This window comes from Coloeus monedula, assembly GCF_965178545.1.
Source record: "Coloeus monedula genome assembly, chromosome: 1".
Classification (NCBI taxonomy): Eukaryota; Metazoa; Chordata; class Aves; order Passeriformes; family Corvidae; genus Coloeus; species Coloeus monedula.
In genome coordinates, this window is record NC_138781.1 from 62,567,357 (window position 1) to 62,579,666 (window position 12,310).

The 12,310-nt window shown below is 35.9% G+C and overlaps 1 protein-coding gene across 1 annotated transcript in view; it reads right to left on the reverse strand.

Moving 5' to 3' along the window:
• Positions 1-3,759: 3,759 nt before the first annotated feature.
• The window catches only part of SLC9A3 (solute carrier family 9 member A3), a gene marked incomplete at both ends in the record, with an annotated part of 50,289 nt that continues 41,738 nt past the window's right edge, over positions 3,760-12,310 (reverse strand). Inside the window, 7 exons of the mRNA XM_082283896.1 lie at positions 3,760-4,007; positions 5,322-5,435; positions 6,798-6,873; positions 7,452-7,628; positions 8,135-8,264; positions 8,878-8,993; positions 12,079-12,208. Coding sequence (XP_082140022.1) covers positions 3,760-4,007; positions 5,322-5,435; positions 6,798-6,873; positions 7,452-7,628; positions 8,135-8,264; positions 8,878-8,993; positions 12,079-12,208 — 991 coding nt within the window. The remainder of the gene's footprint in view (positions 4,008-5,321; positions 5,436-6,797; positions 6,874-7,451; positions 7,629-8,134; positions 8,265-8,877; positions 8,994-12,078; positions 12,209-12,310) is intronic.

Consider the following 12,310-nt stretch of genomic DNA (forward strand, 5'->3'; position numbering starts at 1 on the left):
CCACTATCCTGATCAGCTATTGAAAGTGATACATAAATTAACAGGATAATCTAACAGTATTTGGAAGGTGTCTTCCAAAGCAGCAGTAAAAATGACAAATATTTACAGTTCTGTCTGAGTGAGGCTATTTAAAATAGAGCAGCTTAATTAAGAATATGAAATGAGTTGCTTGTGACCACACAAATTAAAATTCTGAGCTAATTCTGGATGTTCTTTCATTCCAGTGCTACTGAGTTGAGGGAATGAAGGTGAAAGAAGGAAATGGCCCTCCTGGAGTACTTGATGAAATTTCAAGATGCCAGGACTTTCCTCTCCCTGGAAAGTTATTCACAAGAGTCAATATTCCACAATTACTCAGTAACACAAATATTCAAGAGCAGGAAAGTATTTTTCTTTAGCTTGCACTTATAAAAGGCACTGACTCAATCAGAGTAGACTTAGCAGGGAAGAGGCTAACCATGGGCTTCTCCTACTTTTATTTCATTTAGCATAAATACTTAATTCCATTACTGAAGCAGCAAATGCAGCCTGTTTCTTTTAATGTATTTACGGCATAATGGCATAATAAACCATTTCCATGTAAAAAAACCACCAAGGATTTACCATTTGAAAAGATTCTTGGTTTAGCCCTCCAAAAATAATAGATTATTTGTAACAGTCTACGTGAAAAAATAACAAGGAGTCGTAATTCCCCCTCACTATGCACCCTTTCATTATGAATAAGAACTTTAAAATGTAAGTGCAGCAGAAAAGCTCCAGTGTTTTCTGACATCACAGGACCCCACTCCCTTTCCATCTGAAGCCATCCTAGAGCAGATCCGATGAACCAGTGGGTTGCTCTCTATTTTTACAAAAGCCCTTTGTTCACCTTCTTCTTTCAAGTAAGTCCTGGCTCACAATTGTGTTTCCTCCTGTTCTAAGGAATGTGGAGGGACATGGCAAGATGCTGGAAGAGATGCCAGCTTCTGAAGCTTAGGATGATGCAGAGGTTTTGGCCTGTGGAAAGAACGTCGGCTTTGTACACGTCTGGCTGCAGCAGACCTGTAATTCCCTTCTACATCAAGCAACATTTTCTTTTCTTGGGGCTCCGTCATGTAAGAGTCTTCCAGCCCTTCAAACATAAGCAGAGTATTCTCTTCTTGTGAATTCTCTGACTTGAAGCTAACTTCAGAACAATAACCTGAGTTTACTGTCTCTTTGTTATTCGTATCTGTACCCGATTCCCAGAAGAGATCAGGTACATTTGGGTCACATGAAGCTATGTACTCAGAGACAGCAGAGAGAGATATATTCCCTCTGTTTTCCAATGAAGAATAGTTTTGTGTCCAAGGCATTTGAAGACAAGAGGGGAAGAAGTGGAGGGGATTCACTGAAACACTTCCATTTTGGTTTAGTTGATCATCTGAAGAGGAGTATTCTGTCATTTCAACATCATGGTCCATATCACCTAGAGAGCACAATTAAATACAAACATTTGTTTTCTTTTTGTACACACTTTATCTATTAGTATGCTGGCTATTGGGCTTTGCTTTTGGTTATTTTTATGAAAGTCTTATGAAAGTGAGTGATTTAAGGGTTTTTTCTTTCCTGAAGAGCTCTACTCTGTTCTATCTTGGACAACCTGAAGTGTGTTAATTAAACTTCTTATTCTTGCTGAGTGTCAGGCCAAACTTAGCTCTGTGTTTGGGATGAAAAACTGCCTGTTTTGGATAGTTAGGATATGGAGCCATCGTCTGGTCACTAAGGTGTATCTTTATCTTGAAACAGTCCTGATGCTCAGCAAGGAAATATTTCAGAAATTTTTGAGACAAATTGTACTCTTTCAATCAAGTAGCAGAGGGTTTGACTCCAGGGAGTCAATCTCTTACTGATCAGAACGTTATGATCAGTTTTCTGTATACATTAGGTATGTAGAGAAACTTAACATTTCCACTCTTGGCTTCCAGTTTCCATTGTTTTTTAAAACCTTTTAATTTAATTTTTGGTATCATTCTCCTATTGGGAGAATTTTATTAAGGAGATCATTCAGAGGACTGTTTCAGAGAGTAATCCTATTCTTATTAGCTTGGGAAATCTACCTTTGCAAAACACTTATTAGGAAACACAGCAGTCAAAAATCCAGTGATTTTGACATATCAAAGATACCCACAGATGAACTTACACATACCACTTCCTAATAATAAATTGAATTATAAATAAAGCAATTAAATGGGGAAAAAGAACATAGGTTAGCAAGAAAGTGTTCTGCAGGTCATATGTCAATATTCTCTGACAATGTTCTCAGTGAGGGAAAAAAAGTGAAGAGAATTTCAGTGTGGATAAGTGTCAAGGTGAAATTTTCCTTTTGGAATGCTGCTCATTGTTCACACTTTTAATCAGGGTATTGGACTGTAATTCATAGTCCTTTAATTAATCCAGTGTTTATGTTAAAACACCATTTAAAAAATAAACAAAGACACACCATTAAGGAACTGAGTACTGAAACCAAACACAGACCTACAGGCCACTCCAGTAGTGATGTGTGTCCTCTAATTACCCTTGAACTAGCACATCTTCTGAAGAGACAGAAGCCGGAACAGAAGAAAAATGGAACTTCCTTTTCTATTTCTTTTCAAGAGGTTGTGAAATTCTTCTTAGGTCAAAATTAGCAGTATTCACTCTTAGCCTGAGGTGTTTGTCTAAACAAAGTTTCATCAACCAGCTACAGAATACTTTCAACTTATTTTTTTTGTTGATGCACAAAGGACACTAAGATATACATTTGTGACCATGGATTCCGCAAAAGTGTATTCACGATGACACTGACTTTCGTGTTTCATTGCACAATCCCTGCAGTGCCCTGTGTTCTATTCAATCATAATATCTGAACTGTGGACCTGACCCACCTCGTTTGAAGCACTGCCTGACTTGATTATGGAAGTGAAGGCTGATTTTATGTTGTGGAAAATTTACACACAGCAAAAGTTAAAGGGCAACTGCGATATTCATTTAAACCCAGAGTCAATTTAATTTTAAGCCTCTAATACATTAGAAGCAACAAGATATTTACTGCATCAGAAAGCTATGCCTTTTTCTAGTTTCAAGATAAAGTATGGATTAAAATAAATTCACAGTTTAAGGATAAAGCTCTAATTTCCTCCACAATACTGTTGTGCAATTATCCCCACAAAGACACTTTGATGCATTTTAGTAAACATGATTAATTTTAAACTCCTTTATTATGTAATTTACTGGTACATCAGTAGTGTCACTGAGTAGTTGTAGCAGAAGGGCATTTTTGCTTTCTGGACACTGGATAAATAATCTGGACAAATGTTCAAAACTAACTCAAGGCTTCTTAGCAATAGAGTCAAAAAATTTTATTCCTTTTAGGGAATTCAGGTACCAATTTTATCATCTAGGACTGACTAACCAGGAAACCTGAAGCCTCTTGAAAACATATGCCCAATATTCTGGTAGTTGGAATACTATTTTCTTGGCATTTAAAATATTCAAGTGAAAACAAAAAGAAGGACTCTTATCTGCTGTAAAAGTAGCAAGGCATTAGACCCCAAATAGTTGAACAGCTCTTCTGCAGGAGGAAAATAGAAAGATGTTTTGTTAATCAAATTGGAGGGAAATAAAAGATGTTTAGTTGTACAAAGAAATCAGGAAGGGAAGAGATTTTCTGAAAGAAGAAAAAACAGAAAAATAAGTTTACTTCTCAGGATTGATAAGAAGTCTGGTTAAAAAATAAAGGTGATAATATCTTTTAAAATATTACATATGTGTTGATTCTGGGAGAAAAGATCTGGGTCGGTCCTCTGGGCCATCTGCTAGCAGGAAGGAATCTGTTGATTTATTGCTGAGCCGGATTGGAGTGAGCCGTCTGAAGTTGTTTGGAGAATATGGGAGCTGCACTCGGGCCCTTTGAGATGGTACTACAGTATCTTCACTAGATAACCATGGTGAGAACTTCATGTAGATGCTTTGGTCATCATCAGCTGAAAATACTGGGTTATCAATTCCTAAAAAATAAAAATTACGAGTGACAAATAAAAGTAATCAAAATAATTTCTTGATAATACAGCAAGAGAAGGAGAAGGGCTGTTGGTGGAAAAAATGGGCAGATACACGCCGGTATGGATGTGACTAAGTCAATACACAGACCATTACACACACGTATACCTTGGTTATTGCTAGATATATATTGGATTTCAATTAAAGAGAAAAATTAGAGGTCACATTGAACATGCAATTATGTTAGGGATATCTGGAGACAAAAAATAAAATTAATAAAAGAAGTAATCAGTCCATAAATGTTAAGCAAAAAAAAAAGCACAACATGAAATCACTGCAGAAAATTCAAATCAAATCCATAAAAAAGAAATAAGAGATGGGAAAAAAATGATAAAAAAACTTCACCATTCCATAAACAGATGAGTTTGAGGTAGCTATGGCAGGCCACAAGATAGTCAAAAATAAGATACAGGAGCCTGTTCATACAGTTATCAAGTTTGATGAGCTTTTACATAAATATTTTGCATCTTGCCATCCACTTATTTCTGGGTGTCTTTATACATACTCAGACATAGAATTTGTCACGAAACAGTGTCACGTGTAAAATGCATTTCAGGGTCTCTGCCTCAAGAGTACAGACATGTATTTCTTCGCTGTAGGCCTCAAGTTACACATGAAGCATACAGTGGCATGCTGAAAAATTTAAACACAGAAGTGCTGAAGAGAAATACTAAATTTTATAGCTCCATAAATGGTATGATGTGCTTTCTGTTATATATAGTTATAAGCTTCCAATCTAAAATTTTGGAGCCTTTCAGGGCTGGAAATCAAGGGCATTGAGTGCTCCAGAAATGCTGTAAATCTGCCCTTTTCAGTGACTTTTATAATCCTGTAAGGATCTGAAGGGGGTGTCAATATAAAAGGAGAGATCTTGCCTGAAAAAAGAAGAACAAAATTTATCACAATGAAGTTCCAGTGCAAGTGAAAAACAATTCCGAAGGACTAGTGTTGACTGGTCTTCTGAGATAAGACAGTTCTAAAATAACATTTTCTGTTGCTAAAAATGCTTAGTGGCTTTAAAACTGGTTTAGGTAGTCATGTTCACAACTTCTATCAGTTTCAAATGTGATGCTCTCCATACCTCCAGATATCCAAAAATCTTTATGTTAACATTAATATTAAGCAAATGTATTTTCAGATAGAACACATAAAATCACTCAATCAAACAAACAAAAACACCAGGCTAACTCATCAGCATTTCTAGTAGATTTTGCAATATTTGAGGAAAAAAAAAAACCTTTGTAGGTAATAAATATTTTTACCAGCAGGAGTATCTGTGAAATTTTGTTTCGTCACATTAGCCAGAAAATCAACTCCTTTGCCTAGATGCAAAGTCTCATAATCATTATTTTCTTCTGATTCAGAAAACTCCAAATCTGGAGGGGAAAAAAAGAAAATAAAAAAAAAGGAAGTGCAATTTGATTAGAGATTTGTATCAGTTCTAATAGAAAATGCTATTACATGCTGGTTTGATCCTGGCATGGTTATCAAAAATATATCTTTAACAAGGATTTTCATCACTTGACACAGGTCAGCATTAGTCATGACTAATTTCAAACTTAATGAGGTCACTGCTGCTTTTACTGCAGTAGAATAAGTTTTGCAATAGCTGCTAAACCACTTTTAATTGGAAGACTGTCTTCCAATTAAACTTTTTTGATTTTAAGTAGATGATAACATCTCTATGCAGAGTTCTTTAATAAGACAATATTGAATGACCTACTAATAAGTATTTGGAAAGCTCTTCCCATGCAAAGTAGTTCTAGAATATTACACTTGGGGAGCCAGCCTGTACTGTCCCTCTCAGTCAAACAAAAATAACGGTAAATGATTCAAGGAAGATACATAAGGAAAAATATGTTTGCTTGGAGCTACTGAGAAAAGATAAATCCCTCTCTATTTTATTTGAGGTGTCTTTGAGGTCAAGGAGTTGCAGGCATAAACATAAAGTTAGTTCAGTGGCATTTAACCACATTTCAGTTTTGAAGTGACATGTATTATTTTATAATTGTATAACAAACATCTTAGCACCCATCACATCTTGCCTGACATCAATGCCAAAAAATGGCTAAGACAAGAAAGAATTAGGGGCTTTATATGCAAAACCAACTTTTCCTAGGGGTAGTCCCTAGGCTGGTCAACTTCCAATTATACTTCCAAGCCTAACCCATGTGATAGATCCGTTCATGAAGGATGAAGCGGTGCTAGAACTGACCTGACTATGGCTTCCTTCCAAAGCTACGCCCTCCTTGAGTTATATCATGCTTGCTTAGCCTCACTTCTGATTCAGACCCTTCTAAAACAGTGGACTTTAACTCAGATAAGAATGTCATCTCAGCTACTGAATTTTATATGGCTGATGTTCTAGGTAGACATATCCTGCCATGATGAAAAAAGTTAGCAGCTCTGTGTATCTTATCCAAACAGAAACTGAAAGTTCATTTATATTGTAGCTACTGCATTGTTTTGTTTACAGAATTTAAATATATTTTTTAAATGTGAGCAAAAAAGCCAATTAAAATTTTGTTTGTCATCCAGATTCCTAAAAAAACAACTTCTAAACACTGCACTTAAGCATGAAGCAGATCACCACTCTGAGTTCTGAACCATGACTAGAAGTAAAGTACCTTTTTACTATCAGATTTGCTGTTGCATATCACAAAATCTTTTAGTGATACTTTACTGGCAATGTAGCTGGTAAAATTCAGTTAATGAAAACAGTCTAAGAGTATTTTTACCTTTTTCCTTCAAAGTAAAATCTTGTACTGGATTTTCTGAAGGAATGTTTCCATTTGGTATGACACTGCTGTTTCTCTGAAAAGAAAGCAAAAAGTGACCAAAAATGCTAATGTCATCAGATAGCAATGGCAGTGACACCCTTTGAAATGATGAGTCCAGCAGAATAACCCTGAAATCCATTGTAATCTTTGCTTGAGATTCAATATGGATGCCACTAGTTTCCCACCTACACTTGTAGTGTGTACAGGGTGAAAAAAAGAAATTTTGGCTCTTTTTATGCTGTGTGTTCCCTCTTAGTTTCATACAAATTTGGTTGAATGCTCCATGCTGTAGAGCTACCCTGCTACCTCTATCCTACAAAATCTCCCCACAGCATTGTAGCATGGTTCAGGGTCTGTTGTTTTTCGAGTGATCAGAAGTCTCTCACCCAGAAGAAGAGTCCCAAAGCATAGAGAAGTGCAGAATGTGAGAAGAAGCCCCTTGAGTTACCTCCTAGTTTAATCTCTTCTTGCTTAGTTCCTCTGAGTTCATGAAGTTTTATAGGATAGAGATAAATGCAGGACCATAGGACCCTTCAGAGTCCTCCCTGCCCTTCCCACCCATAAGTTTGCATAATAGGTGGCTACGTCTGGCTCCTTGTGAAAGTATTTTACCCTTTTTTGGCCCCGGTCTCGTTTGTGGATTTTATTGAGCTTCTTGGAATGGTTTATTCCTAGTTTGGTACTCTTGAAAGATTCTAAGCGCTTCCTCATTGTCCTATGGAAAATCTCCTTGTCTTGTTTGTCATCTTCACTGTGCATGATCTCATGTCGACTGTACAGGTGTTTGTGCTGTGGCCAGGAAGGGAAGACAATATTCATTTATTTAGAAATACAAATGAAAGCCCTGAATCAATGCATTCAATCAGTGTCATGAAAATGTAAACAACTCCATAAGAAAGAATGAACTAAAGACTACTCTGAAGGCATTAATGAAACTCCTATTTTTTTTTCTTCTTCATTAAACAAGTCCAGGAATTTTAAGTGAGTATGAGTGGACTGTCATTCAAAGTAAGCCTCTCCCTATATGTGTCTCAATCACTTCAGTTCATTTAATCCTGATCAGAACCTTTGCTGGACACAGTTCTGCATTCCACTGGCCCCAGTGATTTCAAAGGTACTAGTTCTTCTAAAAAGGCATGTTTTTAAATGAGAAATCACACAAAGAGCCTGTCTTCCTCAAGCGTGTAGATTCTGCAGTGGGTTCTCTCCTTCTGAGTTTCACTCGCAAGCTTTGGTTCCTATTTCGTCCTAGTTTTAGATTGGAAAACAGTCCAATGCTAGCCTTTTGCACTCACCTCCTGCCTGGGCTTATACAGGTACTGTTGTAGGGTGTGATGAGCGAGGGTATCTTCTGTGTCCCGGATACTTTTCCTCCTCTGCTCTAAAGCTTGCATGTCAAGGCAAACAGGTCCAGCTTTTTCTCTCCTGAAGAAAAACACAAGCAGTGGTTTTTAAAATCAGTGATTGCTGAAGAGGAAGGAAAAAAAACCAGGAAGACAAGGAATGAAATGGAGAAGAGAAGATGAAGTTTAAAAAGAAAAAAAAAGGAAGACTAAGAACTGGCTAAATGACAATGAGTGAGCAAATGCCTTATGGGAAATGTGAAAAGATTATTGGTTTTTGTCTTTCCGGGGGATGTAGTATTAATTAATTTCACAGTTTACATGACACATGGTCTGTTCAGTGACAGATTCATCAAAAAGTTAAAGAAGGGGCAATTATTTTCCTTGCCTCTCTCCTTACTTTTTCTGGACCAGACACAGAAATAGCATCTAGCCCTATATATAATAGTGGGTGAACCAAAGGCAAATGAAACAACTCTAATGTGGATGTCTGCTTCATCTTACCAGCCTTTACTGAAAAAAATTGTGTGTAAAATACAACTATATAAATCCATATATACCCATTTTCTGTGGGAGAAAATATTAATTAAAGTTCAAAAAATAGTGACTGAAGCCCCTGTAATTTGCATTTTTCAGTTTTTTAGGAGTGTTTCGATTTCCTCTCATATACCACCCCGTCAGTCCACATTACTTACAGTAAATAGGAGACAGAGCTTTCCACAGTGCTCGGGAGTGGAGTGCTGAAATCCACATTTACCATGTTGTCTGTACTTGGAGAACGAATAAATGCCAGTGAACCTCTACGTTCTCCCTGGTCATGGAAAGAAACAAGACATATTACAGCTGTAAACACCTAGGGCAAAATGTGTATCAGAATACAGGTAATTTGTGAGACTGTATTTATGCAAATGGCACAAGAAGCATTGGAGGAGTTGTAACAGATAAAAACCATTTTTTGGTTTTATGGTTTCTTTACGTTGAGTGTCATTATCCCAACAAACAAAGCAACAAGAAAACCTATTGCAGTCTTATAAATTGATTTTGAAAAGGTGAATGCTTTCTTGTGCCTCAATAGATTTGCAATTTTACTTTGTACAATGTTGCAAGCCAAGTCCATAGGGATATACATATAGATGTTCATGTATCAACACATCACTACACTATCAGAAGCATTTTCAGACACAGCACTAAGTTTTCTGTTCTCTACCAGACTGGAAGCAGCAAATATTAAGTGGTGATAGAAGTCTACAAGACTATTAGAAAGAGGTTGTAGCATGGCAAGATGAGATATTGAAGAGATGAGATTTTCTTTCCGTTCTAAAACTAGTGTCACAGAAGTGAACTGCTGGAAAAACTCAGTTTTACATCTTCATAGTTTTCCCTACACCTTAAGTAATCTCCTGTTTAGCTAAAAAGTGTCTGTTGAGTGACATTGTGGTTACACAGGCTGAAACCATCTATGGTTTTGAATCACAGCAGAGAGAAATCACATAGCAGGTGTCTACATTTAAAACAGTAATAATCAAGAAAATCATCTCCCTTGCAGAACAGAGATTTTATCTACATTTCTCCAACTTTAACTGTACTGTGTTCCCTTTACATTTTCATATTCGTGGAACAAACCAAATAAATGCTTTCTTTTGCTGTGGTAGCCCACATATGTATCACACTATGTGGGCTACCAATGGGCTTAAGAAATATACTCTGGCCTCTGCAGGCAGAAAACTTGAGATTAATAAAATTGAATTCTGGAAGAACATCATCCCAATCCATTTTCTTAAGTGAACCTGACTTTCTTTTCAAATCAAGTCGAATGTTTTATACATACATCATACCATATCATCAGTGAAGGAATTTTAGCCAGAACAAGTTATAAACCATGAGTATTTTAAGTCACTTCTGTTCAGTTGCTGTGGATTATTTTCATTTTTCTTGGCTGAGGTTCTCCCTTCTGAACTGTAAAGATTTTACTTAGATTGAGACTGAACTCTCTCAACTCCTATTTATTGTACAGATTCAGCATAACAGCAGAGCTGAACAAAGAAAAAGATATAAAATCATTTTTAAACTCCTCAGTTTCTTGCAAGTAAGAAGAGAGTGAGTAGCTGGGAGAGGCAGGTCTTTACTTGTCCTGGAAGAAATATCTTCAATTTCAATGTCAGCTTGTAATTCACAGATATTTAGTTCAAAGATATATTTGAGAAGTGAAGAAAAAGTTGTTAAAGCAGTGTGTCACTGAACCAAATATTAAAGTGAGAAAGGTGAAATGACTTTAGGATTCACAACTCATAATTAATTTCTGCTGGAAGAAAATATGTTACAAAACTTCTGTAGAACTTGGAGATTTTCAATTTCTTTGTCTATTATTATCAGATCAGTACACATCTGCACAATATAATTTATCTGCAAGAAACAATATACACAAATAGCATTTGGACTAAGGTAACAAAAGGCAGTTCCCTTGTGTTTCATCTCCTAAAAAATTAATAATCTAACGTAATCTGTCTTTACTATATGGGATCAAAGATATTGTTGGATAAAAATTCTGATCCTAAATCTGCATGTGTTAGTGATCTATAAAGCCCTTTGCATCTGTTAAAGAGAAGAAACACTGTAACAAATCTACTGAACAGATTCAGCAATGAATCTGAACATGAGTTTCATGGTCAGCCGCATCAAAGTCATTATCCAACTTTCTTCCTCTGAGGTGTGACCCAGAAAGTATCACAAGAAAGAAAATTAGTTCTTGAGCTCAGATGGTCTGAAAACCAAATGGATAATTTAAAAAAATCTCAATCTTGCCTTGTGAACTATTCTCCATCTTTCATACTAACATAATTTCTGAATTCAATCTCCAAAATTATATTTTTTCTTGGAAGAAGACTGCCTGGCTGTAGCTCATTTTCAAAAAAAGAAAAAAAATCTTACCAGTAGTAGTAGTAGTAGTAGTAGTATAAATCATAGTAATAGCTTTTTATTTAAATTAAAGAAATTAACTGATATATCACCTAACTGTGAAGATTAGTTCAACTCAAGATTATGGGCATGGATAGATTATAATTTCAAAGATCACTTCTAAAATTATTCCATTTAAATCTATTCTTTACACTGTATCAATACTGCACATTTGTGGCCGTTTGAACTAAGGTGACTAGTTTCCTACTGGAAAAATTAGGAATTCTTACAAAATGTGGCAACACTGCTCTGGTCTGGGAATGGTGCTCCTGCAGAAGGTCAGAAACTTTCTTCCCTTCTCCTTTCAAAATTTCTCCTGTTGCAAGTCTGATGTTTCCCTAACTTTACAATTCTTTAATTGCATTTGATATTTGTAGTATATTTAACCCTAATTATTGAATTGTGGGGGTTATGATTCCATTGAATTAAAGTTATGTTCCCTTTTTTTTTTGTGTGTGTGTTTGTGTGTTCCAATGATCTGGCAGACTGAGATTAGCAGTCCCATACTTTGGCCACATATGCACATCGTTTAGAAGAGAGCTTCCTCAAATCAGATTCATCATCACATAGAACCACTACCCTGCAGGAGCCAGACTCTGTTGACACATTTAGAAAGACAGCGTCCCTCCAGAATTCCAGTATCCTTTTCATGTAATGAATATAGAAACAAAGATCTTCAGTAAAATCCAACAGAAATGTACACTGACATTAAGTACAATATGCTAGTATTTGGCAATCAGGCACAATACTGAGAGTAGTTCTCAAACAGGCAATACTGACACTCAAAACACATTAAAAAAAAAAAAAAAAAGCAGAGCAGAGATGGAAATAGTTTTTCTATAGGCATCTCCTGAAATATATCAACTTTAGGTTATATTATAAATTTAAAAAAATCAAATTCCAAATGATGCTATAATATGTCAACAAGTTTTCATAAGTACCTCAGCAACATAGCTAATTGCATCCTTCAAGTTGAGCTCATGGAAAACATTAAGGATTTGGTCTCTTGATTTTTGGGCAGACCTTCTCATCAGTATTTTTCTGAGGAATTTCCTATCAAAATTGGACCACCTGATAATTTAAACAAACTGTGTTAATGGCAACAAGCAATTTTAGTTTCAAAGCATTTTTAATTTAGCATAAATGATATTTTTTGAGCTAAACACTTTGAAA